Below are 18196 nucleotides of genomic sequence, written 5' to 3' on the forward strand. Positions count from 1 at the left end.
TCCCTGGACCCTCACCTGAACGTCCTTGTGGATCTCAGCGTCTCGGGGAGCGGCCACTGACAAAGGGGAGAACAGAGGGTAAACCGGGTGACCACACTGAGAGGGACCCGGCTGCGGGCAAGATGGAGGACAGCAGCAGCACAGGGCGGAGTGGACGGGAGGCCTTCAGCGAGGCACAGGCAGGCCCTGCCCAGAGGTGGGAGCAGGGTGGAGGGCGCTGTGGGCCTGTGGGAAGGCAGAGGTCAGAGGGGACGGGACAGAAGGCGGGAAGGACAGCTACTCACTGACTCCACGTTCCTGCACCTGGGATAACCCAACTCCGCTCGGAGCAGCGCCGAGGCCACGCCTCCTGGCTGACCTGCAACCCCGCAGGGGTGGATGCAAAGCCGCCCGCAGCAATCTAGCCCTACACACTGCTGAGTCTCATTGTCACCATGGAGTCCTTGCATCCCGTATAATGGTTTTATTAGCTAACATCTTCCTTTGCTGATCCAGAGTTTCATTTATAAATTCTGTGTGTGCCTTAAATGAACACCCACATCTATTTTCCTCCTTGTGGAATGCAATCACCTTTCCGCCATCCGGCTCATTAAGTCCTTCATTGAGATGTTATTTACATCTATAACATTCACCTTCCTTAGTGCACAGCTCTCCGAATTTTGCAGGTATCAGGCGTCGCGCTGTGCCTTTAATTCCAGCACTCAAGACAGAGACTGGAGGAGAGGCTGGCAGATCTCTGAGTTTGAGGCCAGCCTGATCTACAAAGCTAGTTCCAGGAGAGCCAGGGCTACACAGGGAAACCCTGTCTCAACCACCACCACCACACACACACATACACACAGATAAAAGTGGTTCTCTATCAGAAAGCTTATGCGTGCCCCTTGGTAGGAAATCCTTCCACACCCCGCACCTAGGCAAACGCAGAGACTTGGCTCTCCACCCCTGCAGCTTCGCCTTTTCTGGAATGTAGTACAGGTGAACTCTTAGCCCTGTGGCCCCTGTTCAGCTGTATGCAGAAAAGCACTACTACAATAACTCACCAGTGTAGATGGAGTTCCATGTACTGCCACTTCTCAGGCTGTTTTTGTTTACATTACATCTGATGTATCTGTGGGGTGGGGGTGCCCTGGGACACGTGCAGCCAAGGGGCTTTAAGGAAGTTGGTTCTCTATTTCCACACTGTGGGCACCAGGGGTAGAATTCTGTCATAGGGTCTGCCAGCAAGTGCCTTTGCCTGCTGAGACACCTCGCCGGCAGGATGCATTTTTAAAAAGTGTTTCTGTTCCCATTACTTCTGTACGTCTTTTATATTGTTCAGTGTGTGCATGCATGAGCACCATAGCCCATGCGTGGAGGGAGACGGGCGACTTTCACAGTTAGTTCTCTCCTTCCACAGTGGGTTCCAGGGATCCAGCATCAGGCTTGTGTGGCAAATGCTTTTCGCTTTTACAGCTACGCCACCTCAATCCCCTGCATTTGTTTGTATGTCTTACCTGCTTTGTGGTTGAATCAAACTTTGCTGTTCATCAAGATAAGGCGATGTAGCAGGATAAATGGAAGGATGTCTAGATAGGAAAGTAGACTCTTAGGAAATTTACTTTCCTGTTTTCAATCCCATGTCATTTCAGAAAGAAATGTTGAAGTCCCTCTAGTAAGTCTCCAATTCCCTGCTGTTAATTGTTGTTGAAAGTTAACAGGGTGGCAGGGAGACGGCTCAGTGGGTAGGGTGCCTGCCACCAAGACTGAGGACCTCGTTTCCATCCCCATAATGCACATGAGAACCAACTCCTGCAGGTTGTCCTCTGATTGCCACATGCAGGCCACAGCATGCATACATACATGCACAAATAAATGTAAAGTTGATGGGCCGTGGTGGCACAGGCCTTTAGTCCCAGCACTCGGGAGGCAGAGGCAGGCGGATCTCTGTTAGCTCGAGACCAGCCTGGTCTACAGAGTGAGATCCAGGAAAGCCAAGGCTACACAGAGAAACCCTGTCTGGAAAATAATAATAATAATAATAATAATAATAAAAAATAAATAAATAAATAAATAAATAAATAAATATAAAAAATAAATGTGAAAGTTTTTCAATCAAATCTTTATTAAATTAAATAACAAAACGCAAAGCTAAAAGAAATTAAAAAAAAAAAAAAAAAAAATAAAAAAAAATAAAAATAAAAAATAAAAAACAAACCCAGGGCTGAAGAGATGGCTCAGTGGTTAAGAGCACTGGCTGCTCCTCCAGAGGACCTGGGTTCAATTTCCAGCAACACATGGCAGCTCACAACTGTGACTCCAGGGGGTCCAACACCTTCACAGATACACATGTAGGCAAAACATCAATGCACATAAAATAAAAATCAATCATTAAGGGGCATCCCCTGGGCAGTTGTGCAAGAAAACCAGCTGGGCAGGAGCAGCAGAGAAGATCCAAAAGCAGGGTCCTTCCACGGTTTGAGCTCCAAGCTCCTGCCTTGAGGTCCTGCTCTGACCTTCCTCGGTTAGATAACTTGCAAAAGGTCGCAGAGCTAATTATTAACCACTCCAAAGTGTTTCCTCAGAACACAACACAGTGCCTGGAGGATGGCTGACTCTTTGAAAATATAAAGGTAAATATTTTTTAAAAATAAATCATTTAAAAAACCCACAGGCAATCCTTGTTGGAATAGTTTTAGATTGGGACATTTCTAACTATTAAGTGTGTAAAAAAAATGACAACTTTAATAGGCATCATATACTTTTTAGCACTTACGTAACAAAGCTCTCCTGAACATCACTTTTCAGAAAAATAAAACATTCTCCCCATAAAATGAGTTCTTTGAACCAAGCAGTTCCTTTCTCCTTGTTCTGGTGACAGCTTTGTCTCAGTCAGAGGGCTGGGAGAGGATGTGCTCATCTTCACTTGTACTGCTACCCTCTGTCTGTGGGTTAGTCACAAGAATCACTTGGTAACCACACCCCTATAAACCACAATGAGCAAACCATCATCAGCTTTAACTCCCGCCACTCTCCCCTCATGGTGCCTGGTACACTGGGCTGATTTTGGGTCGGATGGTGAGCAGCAATCATTCTGATCAGGCAGGGCCTCTGCTGCCAGTTTGCTGTATTCTGGCTTTGGGGGTGTTTCCTAGTGGTCAAGGTTGATCCCTGGGTCTCACGTGTGCAAGGGAACCACCACGGAGCCACACACATAGCTTCTGTGCTGTGTGTCATCTCTGCTGAAGGCAGGCATTCCTTTTTTTTTTTTTTTTTTTTTTTAGTTTTTAGATTATTTATTTTTATTTTATGTGCACTAGTGTTTTGCCTGCATGTATGTCTGTGTGGGAATATCATATCTCCTGGAACTGGAGTTACAGACAGTTGTGAGCTGCCATGTGAGTACTGGGAACTGAACCCAGGTCCTCTGGAAGAGCACTCAGTGCTCTTAACCACTGAGCCACCTTTTCTTTAGGAAGGCAGGCTTCCATTTGAGCTCTTCAGGCAAGCTGTATCAAACATTAGCAAAATTATTATTTTTTTTTAAAGATTTATTTATTTATTATGTATACAGCATGTATGACCAGAAGAGGGCACCAGACCTTATTACAGATGGTTGTGAGCCACCATGTGGTTGCTGGGAATTGAACTCAGGACCTCTGGAAGAGCAGTCGGTGCTCTTAACCTCTAAGCCATCTCTCCAGCCCACAAAATTAATTTTTTAAGGAGGTAGAAAATTGAGAAAGGATCTTTAGTCCAGGCTGGTCTCAAACTCCCTATAGCTGAGGCCAGCCTTGACCTACAGGTCCTCTTGCCCTCAGGTGCCAGGATTACAGGTGTGCACCACCACTTCCATCTTGATTTTTTAAGATTTAAAAGAAAGACCATATATAGAGAACTTCCTGTTCTTATCTCCAAGGGTAGTCCTGAGAAGACTGCCACATACTTGTTTGGAAAACTACTGGACCAGCAATTGTAGGCCAGACCAGGAAGGCTGATTTTGGTTAAGTGTTCAGAGCCATGTTTCAAGAGACAAAGCCTTTGTCTGGCAAGATGGCTCAGCAGGTAAGGGCCCTTGCAACCATGGCTGATGACCTGAGTTTGTCCACCAGGATCCTCATGATGGAAGGAGAGAACTGATTTCATAAGTTGCTCCTCTAACCTCCACATGTGTGTCCCCCCACCACCTCCACCACATACACAACAAAGAAATAGAAGAGAAAAATTGAGATACTGTTTCACTACATGGCCCTGGCTACCCTGAACTTTTTTGTAATTAGAAAACAAAGTAGAGCTTTCAAAAGCAGTCAGCCTCCCTAAGAGTCCTCAAGGGCTGGGGAGGTGGCTCAGCAGTTAAGGGCACTTGCTGATCTTCCAGAGGACCCGAGTTCCATTCCCAGCACCCACATCATGGCTCACAACTGTCTGTAACTCCAGCTCCAGGAGATCCAACACTTCTGGTCTCCTCAGGCACTGCACACATGTGGTACATAGACATACATTCAGGCAAGACATCTATACACATAAAAATAAATTTAAACATCAATATCCACAAATGTTGTTATATAATCTTGCTTTTTATTTTTAGATGAAAATCACATTTTCTTTAGCAAATGGATGTTTTACTGATTTTTTTAAATACTCACTTTTTATTATGTATATGTATAGGTCTATGTGTGTTCAGGCATGTATATGTGAACACAGGTGTCTGAGGAGTCCAGAAGAGGACATTAGGTCCCTTGGAGCTATACTTGAAGACATTTGTGAGCTGTCTCAAGTGGGTGCTGGGAACTGAACCTGGGCCCTCTCCAGAAGCAGCAAGTGTTTCTAACTTCTGAGCCACCTCACCAGCTTTTAATGGCCATGTTTTTTGCTGGGAGTATATGGAAAGGGTCTGTTCTTAGACAGTTTGTGGAAGGCAGAGAAATGGTACCACAAGCAAATGCCATTTTAACTGCTGCTCCTTTAACACTTTGTGCTAAATTCTTCCTCATATTGATCTAGATATATTCTTTCAAATATTAGTTTTGTAATGTCATGTCTTTATAAGGCACCAGACTTTTTTACATTGACCAAATTTTTAGTAGTAAGCTGAGAGAGAACTCTTTTCAAATCTAATTCATTTTATCCATGTCATAGTCAGTGATACATTTATTAACTTACACTTTAATGACTGAAGTATATTGAAGTATGAAGCTGTAACAGCCACTTGTGGTTTTCTGTATTTTAGACTTTGTGGTTTATTTGAGATGGGGTCTCTTTATGTAGATCATTGGTAACTTAATTATCAGCACATCCACTTGTGTGACGTTACTTCCAAATATGAAGGGAATGGAATGGCTATAAATGATTACAAAATGAACCAAGGTCACTTAATCAAGAGTCACAGAAAGAAAGGAGCCAGTAACAAAGGTCAAGGCAAGGGGCTGCAGCTGGCCAGAGAGGACATCGTTGGCCTGATTTTCACATAAGAATTTGCTGTGACTAAGGGAGAAACAACAACCATTATCCATGTTCTGTGTCCATTAAGTGAAAATTCTTGAATGAATGATTAAAAGTTTTTTAAAATATGAATTAGTCTCACATGTTCACAACAGAAGCCCCTCCCTCCGCCCCTTCTTGGAGACAGGAAGACTGTAGTGCCCTGAATGGTCTCAACTTCCTAGGCTCAAGTGATTCTCCTGTCTCAGCCTCCCAAGTATCTGAGACTGTTACTCAGTGCCCAGGTGCAGTGGTTTGTAATCCCAGCACTTGAGAGGCTGCAGCAGCAGGATCGTTAGTTCAAAGCCAGCAGGCTACACAGAGCACACTGCCTCAGGAAAAAAAAAAAAAAGACAGCAGTGTGCTGTGGATATCGCTCTATATAAACAAAACACTGATGGCCAGTGACCAGACAGGAAGTATAGGTGGGACAAGGAGAGAGGAGAATTGGGGAAACAGGAAGGGGGGAGAGACACTGCAGCCACCGCCAGGACAAACATGTAAAGATGCCGGTAAGCCACCAGCAACGTGGCAAGGTATAGATTTATAGAAATGGGTTAATTTAAGATATAAGAACAGTTAGCAAGAAGCCTGCCATGGCCATGCAGTTTATAAGTGATATAAGTGTCTGAGTGATTATTTTATACGTGGGTTGTGGGACTGCGGGGCTTGGTGGAACCTGGAGAGAAGCCCTCCAGCAACAGCAGTGTGCTTAAGGATCGTGTTAGACAATACAGCCACACGGCTTTTAACAGGCCATCTTTTATTTTCAGTGCTAATTATTGAGCCTATTTATTTTAATATGAAATTCAACACAACTTAAATATCTGATAAGAGTATGGGTTAATTCAATTTAAGAAGCGATTCCATGCCGGGCGGTGGTGGCGCACGCCTTTAATCCCAGCACTCGGGAGGCAGAGCCAGGCGGATCTCTGTGAATTCAAGGCCAGCCTGGGCTACCAAGTGAGCTCCAGGAAAGGCGCAAAGCTACGCAGAGAAACCCTGTCTCGAAAAACCAAAAAAAAAAAAAAAGAAGCGATTCCAAGGCCAGGCAATGGTGGTGCACGACTTTAATCCCAGCACTTGGGAGGCAGAGGCAGGCGGATCTCTGAGACCAGCCTAGTTCCAGGATAGCAGGGCTACACAGAGAAACCTTGTCTCAAAAAACCAAAAGAAGTGATTCCAAGTTCAGTCACCTGGCTTCTTTCCACAAGTCTTTTCTGGATGAATTTTTGGAGAGGAAAATGGGAACCAAGCCCACAACCTCCTCCTCAGCATCAGGCAAAGGAGTCCACTGCTGTTGTGACACGCTACTTCAATAAGTGACTCAGCTGGTCCTGCAGGTCAGGTGACTGTTCAACACTGGAAATCAAACAGAGAACAGGGTTGTCTGAAATGAGCAGGAAAGACAGTTCTTTGTATGAGCTATCCTTTAACACCTCACTCTTGTTACACCTAAGTCAAAACTGACCTCGGTCCACGTGGGCCTCGGAAGTGTTTCAACTCCGAGTCTGGCACTGTGGCACACCTGTCTGTCCCAGTTACTGGGGTGGCTAAGGCAGAGGAGGGTCACTTGAACCTGAGTTTGAGGCCACCGTGGAAACACAGTAAGACTCCAGCTCAAGGCTGGGAGAAAAGGAACCCACGAGGAAGGGTTTGTGCCGATGAGCATGGCGGCACACACCTGTAACCCGCCACTCCAGAAGCAGAGGCAGGACCGTGAGTTCAGGTTAGCCTGAGCTACAGGTGAGGCCTTGAATCAAAAAGAAAAGAGGCTTACAAAAACTTAATACAGTTAATAAAACGAGACTATTTAATAACGTTAGTATGTCTGCTCTGTTTATGAATATTACCAATTTAAATGCATGTCTATTCCTAAGGGTGGCCTCTGTACCCTGTAACTTCTAGAACTTAACAGGCAGTGAATCCAGTTCCTGCGCACCTTTAAAATACACTGTGTTCTTCACATTTTAAACAGGCTATCCAGAGCATGGTCATTTAAAGGCACATGTCAACCAGTTTTCCACTGATCCTGGAGCAGTGCACCAGCACGTGCAGTCAGCCAACACTCTGAGTCACTCCAGCATGCTCCAGATCTCTGAGGTCACTCCAGCAGCCCAGCCCACCACCTCTGAGGGGTCACTCCCAGCATGCTCCAGTCAGCCCCACCCACCACCTTTGAGGTCACTTACTTCTTCTGAATAGCTTCTTGCCTAAGTCGGGAAGAGGAAAAAGGAAAGAAACAGGGAGACCCAGTGAGCCGAGAGAAGTCATCGTTGACAGATCACACGGGCAGGCTGAATACACCTGGTTAAACTTAGTCTAATTACGTGGGGACGAATAACCACGTATCTACACACTGAAAAACATTAGCTATCGGGACTTGAATTCTCAGCCATACAATCCCAATAGGGTATGCAAGCATCTTCTCCACCACATAAAATATTAGACAAGAAAAAAAATACAACACAAGGCAAATTCAGTTGTAGTTTTTGTCAAAATTACAATGAGGGCGCTGCTGAGTGTATATTTCAAAACCTGAATGATTTCTATGTTGCTGGCGCTGTGTTATGTGTAGGAATACCAGTCACCATCGCACTCCATCTCCAGGGGAGGAGAGACACTGGGCACAGAGTGGACAGATACTGATCTAGTCTCTCTGGTGCCACACATTGGTAGCGTGATCCCAGAAAGCTCTGCCCATGGGTTCTTCCTTTGTAGAGCTTCCGGTTAACACAGGGAGGTTCAAAACAAGTGGCCCCAGCGCCCACTCTCCCACATCTCAACTTCCCTGAGGCCTTGGTATCTTTCCCCTTGATCAACCCTACCCACCTCCCTCCACCCCCGCCTCCCTCCCCCTAACCTCCCCGCCTCCCTCCCACCCCCCCACCCCCCACCCCTGCCTCCCTCCATGGGAAGATAGGAACACAGGCTGAGACTGAGGCTACACAGCCGGTGACTGCCGGTTAGGGCATACTCACTGGTACTGAAGATGTGTTGTTATTATTGCCATTTTCCTTAAACTCTGCATAACAGAGAGAGAGAGACAGAATAGTCCACTTCCCTATGGTCATACAACACACACACACACACACACACACACACACACACACACACACACCATGAAAGAAATAGTTTCTTACATCTTCTGAGTGCAAGATGGCATCTTCCTGTAGAACCATGTTTCGAGCTGCCTGACCCAGCAGCTAGAAGACAAAACAAAACAAACAAAAAAACAGTAATGATCAAAATTCCCAACTCTGAGACTGGCTTGGCAGTGTAGGCTTGTAATCCCAGATGCTAGGGAAGCTGAGGCAAGTTGGAGGCCTGCCTGGACTACAGAGTAAGGTCGGCTAATTTAGTGACCCAGTCTCAAGAAAGAAACTCCATTTCACTGGCACAGTGGCCATTCTGACACAGCTCCACACCTACAGCCTCCTCAAGAATCAGGGCTCCAGAATACCGAGCTCTCCATACAGCCCTTCATCAGATGCTAGCAGAAGTCAGCAGGACTGCTTTGGCTGGACCACCAACCTCTGGTTCTTTAAAAACACACTTTGGGCAGCTACAGTGGCCGCTCAGTAGCTAAGAATACCTGCTGCTCTTACAGAGGACCACAGGATCCGTTCCCAGCACCCACGTGGTGTATCACAATCATCCATAACTCCAGGAGAGGGGCATGCCTCTTCCGACGTCTGCAGGTACCAGACACACACGGTACACATACATACACACAGACAAACACTCATACACATAACATTATATAAATCTAAAAACAAAAACAGACTTGGGCTGAGGCTGTAGTTTAGTGGGTAGTCTGCCTGCCTTGGGTGCACAGGACCCGAGGTTCAATACCCAGCACTGCACAAACTGGGCGTGATGGTGCAGGCCTGGAGTCCCAGCATGCGAGAGTAGCAGCAGAAGGACCAGAAGTTTAATGTCACCTCCAGCCACACAGTGAGCTCTCAACTAGCCTGGGCTCCAGGAGACCCTGTTCCAAAGAATAAAAAAGGGCAGACTTAGAGTCTTCAGGTGAGCCAGGCACTGGTGTGGTGGTGGTGGTGGTGGTGGTGGTGTGGAGGTGGCGGCGGCGGCGGCGGCGGCGGCGGCGGTGGTGCACATCTTTAATCCCAGCACTTGGGAGGCTGAGGCAGATGGGTCTCTGAGTTCGAGGCCAGTCTGTTTACAAAGTGAGTTCCAGGACAGCCAGGGCTACACAGAGAAACCCTGTCTCACACCTCCCACAGAAGAGTCTGGGGGTGCAATGAGAGAAAGGGGGAAGAAAAAGGCATGGGAAGAAGCTCAGGGGCTGGGAGTGTCCTGGAGTGGTGGGTGACTGTCTGGAGTGATAAGGCCCTGAGTCTGATCTCAATACCACAAAGGAAGAAAGAAAGGAGAAGAGAGGAGGGAAGGAGAAGGGAGAAGCCTCACTGTCACCACTATCCAAGGCTTAAAGAAGGAAGGACGGCCGGACGGAGCTAAGAAAGAGACAACAAGAGGAAATGTGGAGGCCGACTTCGGAGTTCAGTGACAGCTGGGCCCTGAAGCCCAAAGAGAAACGGTGAGCTCAGGTTCAGCACCGTGACCTGATCTCAGCAAAGCTGAAGCTGGGTGACAGGCGGGCAGAGACCGAGCCTCTTGCCGCTTTCTGGCCCTGGTACATCACCCTAACCCTGCAGAGGCAGTTACGAGCATCCTACCAACATATCAAACCCTCCCTGTTCACCTTGGCTAGGAAAATTCTAGCAACTGATAACTCCAAATTAGCCAGGATGTGGTGATATTTGAACAAATAAAATTTGCCTGAAGATCAGAGGACAGAACAAACCTCTAAACAGAGGCCAGGCAGTGGTGGCACACACCTTTAATGCTAGCACTTAATGGCAAGCAGAGGCAGAGATCCGTCTGGATTTCTGTGAGTTCAAGGCCACACTGGGCTACAGACTAATCCAGTCTAAAAGAGAAACAGAGCCAGGCAGTGGTGGCACACACCTTTAATCCCAGCACTAGGAAGGTGGAGACAGGCAGGAAGTGATACGGCTGGGCAGAGAAAGGAATATAAGGCAGGAGGAGACAGGAACTCGCCCTCTTTCAGGCTGAGGAGTTGGTGAGGTAAGAGGTGGTGGCTGTGGCTTGCTCTGCTTCTCTGATCTTTCAGCTTTCACCCTGATATCTGGCTCCAGGTTTTTATTATAAGACCATTTAGGATTCATGCAACTCCAGGAACATCAGCATTGTTGAAGTTCATTCTTCTTTTTAAATTTTTAAATTAGTAAATCTCATGTGCTTCTAAAGTTTGAACAATGAAATAAGCCTTCCACCTCTGCCCTTCCTGTCCTGTTCTCTCCCATGTGCAGCAGTTTTATCAGTTTGTGCTTTCTTTCTAGTCCGGATACCTGCAGATGCTCAAGTCCATTATGTAAGATGGTGCAGGTTTGCATACTGCCTACTTCCATCCTTTCAAATGTTGTAGACCATCTCTTGATTACTTTTACATTTTTGGTGGGCTTCTTTTGTTTTGTTTTTTCTTTTTTGTTTGTTTTGAGACAGGGTCTCTCGATGAAGCTCTGGCTATCTTGGAACTCACTATGCAGACCAGACTGGCCTCAAACTCACAGAGACTCGCCTGCTTCTGCTTCCCAAGGGCTCTATGAAGCCTATTGCTTTTGCTGTGTCCGTATTGTGTGTGTGTGTGTGTGTGTGTGTGTGTGTGTCTGTGTGTGTGTTTATGTACATGACTATGCAAGTTCACACACAGCTATGTAAAAAGGGAAGCCAGGGGAGGACTTGAGATGTCTCATCTATCACTCTCTGCCTTATGAGCCTGAGACAGGGTCTTTCACAGAACTGGAGGCTCACTGTTTTGGCTAGGCTGGCTGGCTGGCCTGATCTCAGGATCCACCCGTCTACATCCCCAATGCTGGCGTTACAAGTATGCACAGCCACGCCTGGCTTCTGACATTGGTGCTGGGAACGGAAACGTAGGCAGGTCCTCGTGTCTGCAGAGCAAGCACTCTTGCCCAGGGAGCCATCTCCGCGGTCCCATGTCTTGTTTTGGAAAACAGGGTCACACACAGCTCAGTCTAGTCTCAGACTTACTGGGTAACTGAGGATTGTGGTGATATTTTGTATGTGATCTAGCAAATAAAGCTTGCCTGAAGATCAGAAGGCCAGCCACTAGTTAGCCATAGAGGCCAGGCGGTGGTGACACACACCTTTAATCCCAGCACTTGGGATCTCATGCCTTTGCTCCCAGTATTTGGGAGGCACACAGGCCTTTAATCCCAGCACTAGGGAGGTTGAGACAGGAAGTGATACGGCTGGGCGTAGACAGGAATATAAGGCGGGAGGAGAAGGGAACTCAGCCCTTTCAGGTTGAGGGTTCGGTAGAGGTAAGAAGACTTTCTAGTGGTTGTGGCTCTGCTTCTCTGATCTATCAGCTTTTATCCCGGCATCTGACTCCTGGTTTTTATGATTAGACCAATTAGGATTCATGCTACAGAGGTGATCTTGAACTTCTGATCTCCTGCCTCTACCTTGCAAGTGCTGGGATCACAGGTGTGTGACTCTAGATTACATTATTACCTAATACAATGAAAGTGCTATATAACTGTTACACAGTATCTAGGGAACAATGAAAACACTATACATGTTTCAGTACAGATGCAGACATTGACTACATTTTCAGTCTGTAGTTGGCTGTGAAGCTCAAGGACACCAAAGGCCAACCATACCTCACTCCCATCCTCTTATTACAACCTATACAGGTACTGCGCCATACCTTGTAATTGTCCACTTTACAATATAACCCTGAGATAAATGGATCTATCTGCATATCAGTGATATATACACTATATATGATATATATCACTGGATATCTGTGAGAGAGAAGAGAGAGATCTTATTTTTCTATTGCTGTGAAGAGACACCATAACCAAGGCAATTTATAAAAGCATTCAGTTGGGGGTTTGCTTAAAGTTTCTGAGGATGAGTCCATGACATCATGATGGCAGGGAGCACAGCAGTAGCTGAGAGCTTCTCTCTTATCCACAAGCTGGAGGCAGAGAGACCAGGCCTGGTGTGGGCCTTTCAAACCTCAAAGCCCATCCCCAGTGACACACCTTCTCTGACAAGGCCACACCTCCTAATCTTTCCTAACCAATCCACTAACCATTCAAATGAGCCAATGAGGGCCACTCTCATTCAAACCACGTGAGAGAATCTCCTCAACTACTCTTTTACAACCCCAAATATCACACCACAGCACACAGATACACTAGGACACTCAGCCAGTCTCAGCCCACAGACTTGGAGGCTATTTCTAGTCTTTGCTACTGCAAAGATGAACCAAAACGCTCCCATGAGTCTGCATCCTAGAGCATCTTTGTGATGAACATGCAGAATCTTGATCCTGGTTCAAGTTCTGTTACATGTTGACAAATTCTCCTGAGTCACAGATGTATCATCTTGCACTCCCACCAACAGCATATGAAAGAGCAGGTTCCTCTCTGTGGTGCTAGGAATCCAATTCAGGCGCTTGCTAGAACTCTGTACTCTATCACTGAGCTACACCCCCAATTCCTGTGGCCAGTTTTGTGTGTGTGTGTGTGTGTGTGTGTGTGTGTGTGTGTGTGTGTGTGTGTGTGTGTGTGTAGAAAGGGTTGACAGGCTATCTTTCCTCACTTGCTCTCTGCTTTTGGTTGGGTGTTTGTTTGTTTGTTTGTTTTGAGACAGGGTTTCTCTGTGTAGTCCTGGCTGTCCTAGAACTCACTCTGTAGAGCAGGCTGGCCTTGAACTCAAAGAGATCCACCTGCCTCTGCATTTGTTTTTTAAGACCTGGTCTCTGGGGGGGGGGGGGGGGGGGGGCAGTGGTGGCGGTGCTTTAATCTCAGCACTGGGAAGGCAGAGGCAGGATCATCTCTGTGAGTTTCAAGACAGACAAAGCTACACGAGTCAAGGCCTTTCCCAGAATGCAAGATGAACTCGCTGACACTTTGCAGCATTTTCTCAGATAAACCAACTAGACACACACCACTTAACACTTCTGGATTTACCTTTTTCACAAGGAATAGCATAGAAACAATCTGTACAGAATCTTTCTAGTTCCACAAACTTTTCTCTACGTGTTTATCATTGGCTTGCTCATAATTAACGCAGTGTGTTTTTCTCACCTACCCGTCTTCACTGAGTTTCTCATTTTCACAACTATAGTGTGCTCACTCCCCCGCGCCCCCCCCCCATGTCATCACCTCCCACATTTTTGTTAAGTTATACAGCTGAGGCTGGGGATAGAGCTCAGCAAAGTGCTCGCCTTGTAAGAACAAGGACCCGAGTTTGATCCCTAGAACCCAAGGGCTGCGGGAGCCAAATGTGGTGGCTCGAACCAGCAAGATGGGCAGGTCCCAGGGCTCCATGGCCAGTGTCCTTCACTTACTTGGTGAGTCCCATGCCAAAGAGACCTAGTCTTAAAATCTTTAAAAAGTAGATGACACCAAGGAACAGCACCTGAGGTTGTCTTCTAGAGACATGCATGTACACACGCATGCACACACACACACACTAAATTCACAAATTACATCACTACAGTAACAAAGACAAGTGCCACACATAGATTTAAAAACAAACAAACCACAGTGGGGGCTCTGGGTATAGCTCAGGGGTAAAATGTTTGCCTATAGTACTAGGTTCCACCCCAGCATTGCAAAAACTAACAATTACAACACCCCACAATGACCCTCACTAATACAAGGCTCAAATGGAGTGTCTGAAGCACAGGTGTGCAAGAGAAAAGCCATTTGTCACTAACTGGCTGTGGGCGTAAGTACATTTCTCCTCACTTTCTGGACCAGCCAGACTGGTACCCAATCTTTGTACACATTTCATCTCAAGGCCTTTAATCCACAGTCCTACCTACAACTCTCTGCTCTGGCTCCAGAAACCCACATGGATGGCTGTGCATTCCATTTCACTGTCTGTACAAATGTCACTTTCCCAGAGACCTGTCACCACTCTCTGCTCTGAGATTCATGTTCCTTAGAATGTTTATTCACCACTTAAGGCTGGGTGTTTCACTGGGTTTATTATCTGTCTCTTCCCTACAGTGTGAACTTTGACTCTGCCTTCTCTTCAGACTACATAAATCCACAGCATCTCAGTGTAAGCTTCAGGGTTGGGCTACAGTGTTCAGTGACAGATCACTTGCCTCCTATGAATTAGGCCTAAGTTCAATGGTCAACACCAACAGCACTACCACAAAAAAATGCTAAGCTTCCTGGGTACCTGGATTTACCCCTTAAAACTAGAACAGCTCCTTTTATAGTTAAATATAAATCCATCTTTAAAAAAATGGGGTACAGGGTCATACTATGAAGCCCCGTCTAAGCTAGAACTTGCTATGTAGTCCTTGCTGGGCTAGAACTCACTATGTAGACCAGGCTGTCCTTGAATTCACAGAGATCTGCCTGCTTCTGCTTCCCAAATGCTGAGATTAAAGGCGTGTGCTACTACAGTCATCTTTAAAAATGTTTAATTGTGTGTATTTATTTATTCTGTAGAGGAGAGAGGGACATGTGTGTCATAGCACATTTGTGGAAGTTAGACAGTAATCTCTGGAAGGTGGTTCTCTCCTTCCACCACATGGGTCCCAGGCTGGGACGGAACTCAGATGGGCCAGCTTGGTGACAAGCACCTTTACTTGCTGAGCCATCTCGCTGGCCCAAAAGCCACTTCTTTAAAGTTTAAACATATTTATACCATGTCTTCACCCAATTTGTTCATCTAGGGAAAAAAATGTGTGTGTGCAATTATATGATGTGTGGGATATTTTGCATGCACATACATTTCCTACAGAATAAATAGACTCTATAAATCCTGAAAAAGTAAAGCCAACATGATTGCCAACAAAACTGACACAGGAATTCTGTGCAAACCACGATTTGCATAATTTATATTTGGAAAAGGGAATGTAACAATTCTTTAAATTCTTCAAGCTTTCTCCTTAAAACAGTGTGTCCGATGGAACCATACAAAGCCTATCAGCAGAGAACAGCAGGTTGGTGACTTCAACAGCTCTGTAATATAGTAAGGACAAACACTTCTTATACAGCTGGGATTTCTGTTTGGTTTTGTAGCCAGTCAGTAAAAGCTAGCTCCACAACAGGTTATCATAACTAATGTGAGTCAGAGACTGTGAACATTCATACACAAACCCAAAGACCTGAGAACATACAGTTTGGTTACCACAACTACATAGGAAAACAGGTATGTGGAAAAGGAGAGACTTGCTATTCTATGAAAGCTAGGTTGAAACTGTAACCACTTGTTGAAGATGAGTAGCTAAGACCACCTGTTACTAAATTAAGGAAGAATGAACCAATCTGCAGGGGAAATTCATGGAAATCTAAAAAGACCGTGTGCTCTGTTTTACAGATGTATTCTAGGCTTCCATTTTAAGAAAGGCAAAACTAAAGTCTTAGCTATGTGTGGGTGGTTTAATCTAACAAAATGGACATACGCTTCATTTCTCTTGGTTTTTACGGGGGGGGGGGTTGTTTGTTTTTTGTTTTGTTTTCAAGACAGGCCTTGGCCATCCTGGAACTAGGGCTGGTCTTGAACTCACAGAGATCCGCCTGCCTCAGCATGAGCTACTACTCCCTGCTCCATTATTACTTTTGTTCGGAGTACCAGCTGTTAATAAGCACTTAGTATTTGCTGAATGAATGAATGAATGAATGAATGAATGAATAAATGAGTGGACAAGGTAGAGTCAGTTAGAACCCTTTCTTCCTGCCATTAGTCACCACTGCCCAACTAGTTTTTATTTTTTAAACAGTCCCTTATGTATTCCAGCCTCTTGCATTAGCCTCCTGAGAGCTCAGATTATAGGTCTGCCCATCATGCACCCCATACGTTTGATTCCCCTTTAGTAAATACATACCAATGCAATTGCGGGGTCACTGTATTTCGTCTACCTGCCCACGAGCATGTTTCATGAAGAAAAGTGCTATGAACATGCACATGTCTTTGTGCGGGCACACACTTTCTCTGGAATAGATACCTACTTCAACATGCAGAGTGTACATGTCATCAAATCATTCCATTCATAGAATTCCATGGAGGAGGAGGAAGGAGAAGAGGGCAATGGGAAAAGCTACTCTAAGAAACAATGAAGACCGTGGTCAGAAATATAAATAATAACCCACAGACAAAGGGGTGACAGCAATCTGGGAAGTTGAGAGCAACGTCAAGCCGAGTTTCGAAAGGGGACTGAGAACAAAGGGGCACCGGGCAGGAGCGGCGGCTCGGCCTGTGCCTCTCTCCCCTTTCTAGAACACAGGCTCCCATCACGTCGCCTCTTCCAGCTCTCCCCGCTCACCCTAAACTGAAGAAACGCGGCCAGAACGCCCCAGACCGGGGCCAGCAGCCTCCACTCCCAGGATGCAATGCGCCGCCCCTCCCGGAGCGAACGCAGGCAGCTCCGGCCCGGGAGCGCACGCCCCGCTCACCTCCGAGCTCCGGGAGCCTTTCAGCACCTGCTTGGTGAGCGCGATCACGTCGGTCCCGCAGGTGTTCACCTTCTCGGTGAGAAGCCCCTTCACCGACTGACCAAATCGTGCTTGCGAATCCGGCGTCCCAGTCGCCATCGTCTCAACCGGGGAACACCGCAGCCGGACGACGGCGAGTCCCTGGGGCCAAAAGAGATGCAAAGCGGCCAATCCCGCCAAGAGGAAGGACCAATCCCGCCAAGAGGAAGGACCGCATGCGCTTAGCTCAAGCTGCTTACCAAAATGATTTAAAATGCTCAGTTGATGAGAGTGGGAGACAAGGTCTAAGCAAGCCACCCTAGAGCGGATGGAATATAACTTAGGTGAATCTATAGTTTAGAGTCAGAAGAGCTGGATTCCAACCCATTTAATTCTGCCATTTAAGCAGTGGTGTGGCTACAAATTACTCAACCCCTGGGTCTTAGGTTCCTCATCTGTGTTACGGACATCACTGCATGAACTAGACGTGGTAGCACAACTCTGTAATCCCAGCATTCTCTAGATGGAGGCAGAAGGGTCAGAAATTCAAGGTCATCCTTGGCTATTTGGCAGGGTGAAGGCAGATTGAGATACATGAGACCCCCATCTATAAATAAAGTAGAATTCCCTTCAATTCTAACAGACATTTCATTAAAATTGTCAAAGGACACAGACAATGCAAAGAAAAATAAATTCAAATTTACTAAAGTGAAAAAAAAGTCAACATCACTAATACTTTTATCAACAGTAATTTTTACTGATGACTAGCCTATTAATTAAAACCCTACTTATAATAACTTTAGAAGTGGAGCTTAGCAGAAGGATATTAGTGTTGGGTATTCATGCCAACTCAAGTGGCAAGGAACTCTGCAATGGGCAGATACTCCCTTGTAAATTTTGTAAACTCTCAAGGCATGCAAGTGGCCAGAGGCACACACCCCACCCCTGCCGCCCCAATTCCCAAAGGGTTCTAAAGGACTGTAACTGCCTTTCCCAATCCTAACGTGGCAGAGTGACCAGGCCCCACCCTACAAGAAAAAAAAAACTCACCAATCCCTGAGTTTGCCCCAAAATCAGGCCATATAATCCCGCTAATCCCAGGCCATCCTGGAAAGCCCCACCCTCCCCCAAAGAAACTGCATGTATTCTGCCCAGTTCTCGGCTGCTTCTCACCATGGTAGAGGCAGCAACCTTCCTGGGTTTTTCCCTCCCAATCT

At 46.3% G+C, this 18196-nt stretch overlaps 2 protein-coding genes across 3 annotated transcripts in view; both read right to left on the reverse strand.

Moving 5' to 3' along the window:
* The window catches only part of As3mt (arsenite methyltransferase), a 45765-nt gene extending 45021 nt beyond the window's left edge, over positions 1–744 (reverse strand). The window contains exons 1-2 of one of the 2 annotated variants that reach the window (XM_028874683.2): positions 285–744; positions 16–56 (exon numbers count right to left, since the gene is read on the reverse strand). In XM_028874683.2, the coding sequence (XP_028730516.1) occupies positions 16–56; positions 285–449 (206 nt within the window). In that variant the 5' untranslated portion in view covers positions 450–744. The remainder of the gene's footprint in view (positions 1–15; positions 57–284) is intronic. The other variant, XM_028874684.2, reaches the window with a different exon arrangement.
* Positions 745–6536: 5792 nt separating this feature from the next.
* Borcs7 (BLOC-1 related complex subunit 7) lies at positions 6537–17161 on the reverse strand. Its single transcript, XM_028874685.2, has 5 exons — positions 16962–17161; positions 8601–8663; positions 8439–8482; positions 7650–7670; positions 6537–6819 (listed from the first exon to the last, which is right to left on the reverse strand). Exons 1-5 carry the CDS (start codon positions 17097–17099, stop codon positions 6768–6770), a joined length of 318 nt encoding a protein of 105 aa, XP_028730518.1. The 5' UTR covers positions 17100–17161; the 3' UTR covers positions 6537–6767.
* Between the last annotated feature and the right edge of the window lie 1035 nt (positions 17162–18196).

The sequence above is a fragment of the Peromyscus leucopus genome, chromosome 1 (assembly GCF_004664715.2).
Source record: "Peromyscus leucopus breed LL Stock chromosome 1, UCI_PerLeu_2.1, whole genome shotgun sequence".
Lineage (NCBI taxonomy): Eukaryota > Metazoa > Chordata > Mammalia > Rodentia > Cricetidae > Peromyscus > Peromyscus leucopus.

What these genes read in the sequence shown, in the direction of transcription:
- Borcs7 (XM_028874685.2), bottom strand. Translation starts at nt 17,099, where the DNA reads ATGGCGACTGGGACGCCGGATTCGCAAGCACGATTTGGTCAGTCGGTG. An exon ending in AAGGCTCCCGGAGCTCGGAG is followed by an intron (nt 8,664 to 16,961) that starts GTGAGCGGGGCG and finishes TTTGTCTTCTAG; the next exon opens with CTGCTGGGTCAGGCAGCTCG. An exon ending in CAAGAAGCTATTCAGAAGAA is followed by an intron (nt 6,820 to 7,649) that starts GTAAGTGACCTC and finishes TTTGATTTCCAG; the next exon opens with TGTTGAACAGTCACCTGACC.